This window comes from Sander vitreus, chromosome 17 (genome assembly GCF_031162955.1).
Source record: "Sander vitreus isolate 19-12246 chromosome 17, sanVit1, whole genome shotgun sequence".
NCBI lineage: Eukaryota > Metazoa > Chordata > Actinopteri > Perciformes > Percidae > Sander > Sander vitreus.
This window is the reverse complement of record NC_135871.1, coordinates 32,884,918-32,887,417: the sequence shown is the minus strand read 5'-3', so window position 1 is coordinate 32,887,417 and position 2,500 is coordinate 32,884,918. Positions and strand designations below refer to the sequence as shown.

The 2,500-nt window shown below is 48.0% G+C and overlaps 1 protein-coding gene across 1 annotated transcript in view; it reads right to left on the bottom strand.

The window, feature by feature from the left end:
- Positions 1-2,500, bottom strand: part of ing3 (inhibitor of growth family, member 3) — a 9,897-nt gene that overhangs the window by 4,095 nt on the left and 3,302 nt on the right. Inside the window, exons 5-7 of the mRNA XM_078273476.1 lie at positions 1,859-1,955; positions 1,612-1,683; positions 153-269 (exon numbers count right to left, since the gene is read on the bottom strand). Of these exons, the coding sequence (XP_078129602.1) occupies positions 153-269; positions 1,612-1,683; positions 1,859-1,955 (286 nt within the window). The remainder of the gene's footprint in view (positions 1-152; positions 270-1,611; positions 1,684-1,858; positions 1,956-2,500) is intronic.

Here is a 2,500-nt window from a genome sequence, read left to right as displayed (position 1 = left end):
CAAGTCTTAACCCTCAAAACAGACCTTTAACCTTGGGGGGTCCAGCATTTTGGCCCCACAAAGCTGTCGGGACCCCACAAGTATACTGGAGTCCAAGTTTTTGGACCCCAGGAACACGAACGAACACACACACACACACACACACACGTTACCTGGCGTGTTCTCCTTGGAGGCGTCTGATGTGAGCGTGGACAGCAGAGCTTCAGACTTGAACTTCTTCTCTGGAACGTGCTCTGTAGTGTGGTGAGTCGGAGCGCTGTACTTCCTCTCTGCAACAAACATTCAACCCATTAACAAGAGCTCAGTTCATTTGAACAGCTCTGGTTCTCCGTTCCCCAATGATTCCCCCCGTTCTATATCTCCGTTGGCGTTGCATTAATTGCTGATATAAAGAGTTTCAAGTCTGGAAGCAAACCAACCAGCTACGAGACGAATCAGGACCATAAGACATTTAATTTGGCACAAAAAAACATTTAGCAAACAGCAGAAGAGTCAAAGTCCAGAAACTATCAGAGACTTCAGTGGTAGCAGCTCACTTGGTAAGCGAGCGCGGGTACGGTAGAGATACTACACTACCCACAATCCCAAGAGTAACAGCGACGTCCGCAGTTACTCTTAAGGCGCTGACACACCAACCTGATTATCGTCCGTCTGACAGTCTGGGAGGTCGGTGACTCGAGTCTGGTCGGTGCGTTACGGTGAACCATTTTACAACAATATGAGATCGTATTCTGAACGAGACGCCGTGGCGGCATTTTTTGGGAGACGATACAGGTTAGCGCCGGCTGTTATGGAGACGTATTACATCGCACGCCTAGAACGTACGCTCAAGTCGGCGTCTTTTGGACCGACGGGAGATGGATGATCTGACACACCGACGGTCGGCCGTCGGGTTAGTGCGTCAGAGCCTTTAGGATTGTGGGTAATGTAGTATCTCTCTATAAGATTGTGAATGAAACATGTTTTTCTAAAAAACAGGTTGATGTCATACAGACTTGTGTCTTCTACAGGAGCAGAACATGTCATTAGCTCGGGGTCAGTCTATCTCCGATGGTTTAGACCACAGGTGTCAAACTCGAGGCCTGCGGGCCAAACGTGGCCACTCACAGACATTGATCCGGCCCACACATCCATTTAAGTTCAATCAATTTTGGCCCACCTAGTTTTTGTACCTTTTTTAATGTTTTGTGGCTTTTTCCTTTAAATAAAATCCTCCTTCCTTTCTGTCCTTCCTCCTTTATGTACTCTTACTTCTTTCCATCCGTCTCTCTCTCTGTCTCTCTATATTTATCTTTCCTTTACTTTCCCTGCCTTCCTTTACACCTGCTCTCTCTCTCACACACACACACACACATCACACTCACCTTCTTCCTTCCCTACCTTCTTCCCCTTACTACTTCCTTCCTTCCTTCCTTCTGTCAAATGTCAATTTCTGAAACTCCGTGTACGGAGACGGACCGGAGAATAAGAGACAACTGGATGTAAAACATGAAAAAGAAATAGCCTATTGTAACAACTGGAATGTATGTTTATGTATAAGCTAGCGTTGATGTATCTGCGGGACAGCTGCCCTGGGTCATAACGTGAGTACTGATCTGGGTCAGTACTTACTCTCAGAGGCGGTGTGCGAGTGGACGTGGTGGTTGTTGACCGGCTGAGACGGACTGTCCATCTCCAGAGATCCTGAGGAGAACAAGAAGAAGACAGGACATTTAATTCAGTCAATGCAGAAAGAGACTCAAAGGGAGGTTGACCACAAAGACTTGTTCTCGTCTTAGTTTCAGTGCTCACAAGATATAATCAATAAACAACCAATAATCATCTTTCATTAATATAAAAACACGTCAGAGTGACTCACGTCTCTCCAGGATCTCCGTGATGCCGGCGTTGTCGGCCTCCAGCTCCATCTTGAACTTGGCCAGTTCCTGGTCCAGTTTACGCAGGTGACGGTCCACCTGGACACACCGACACACACACACACAGCTCAGCACAACAAGAGAACAAGACGTTCTGTCAGCCCGACCACGTTCTGGCTCTCTGCGTGTGTGTCTCTGTGTGTGTGTGTGTGTGTGTCTGTGTGTGCGTGCGTGTGTGTGTGTGTGTCTCTGTGTGTGCGTGTGTGTGTCTCTGTGTGTGTGTCTCTCTGTGTGTGTGTGTCTCTCTCTGTGTGTGTGTGTCTCTCTCTGTGTGTGTCTCTCTCTGTGTGTGTGTGTGTGTGTCTCTGTGTCTCTCTCTGTGTGTGTGTGTGTGTGTGTGTCTCTCTCTGTGTGTGTGTGTCTCTGTGTGTGTGTGTGTGTGTGTGTGTGTGTGTCTCTGTGTGTGTGTGTGTGTGTGTCTCTGTGTGTGTGTCTGTGTGTGTGTGTGTCTCTGTGTGTGTGTGTGTCTCTGTGTGTGTGTGTGTGTGTGTGTCTCTGTGTGTGTGTGTGTGTGTCTCTGTGTGTGTGTGTGTGTGTGTGTGTGTGTGTCTGTGTGTGTGTCTGTGTGTGTGTGTGTGTCTCTG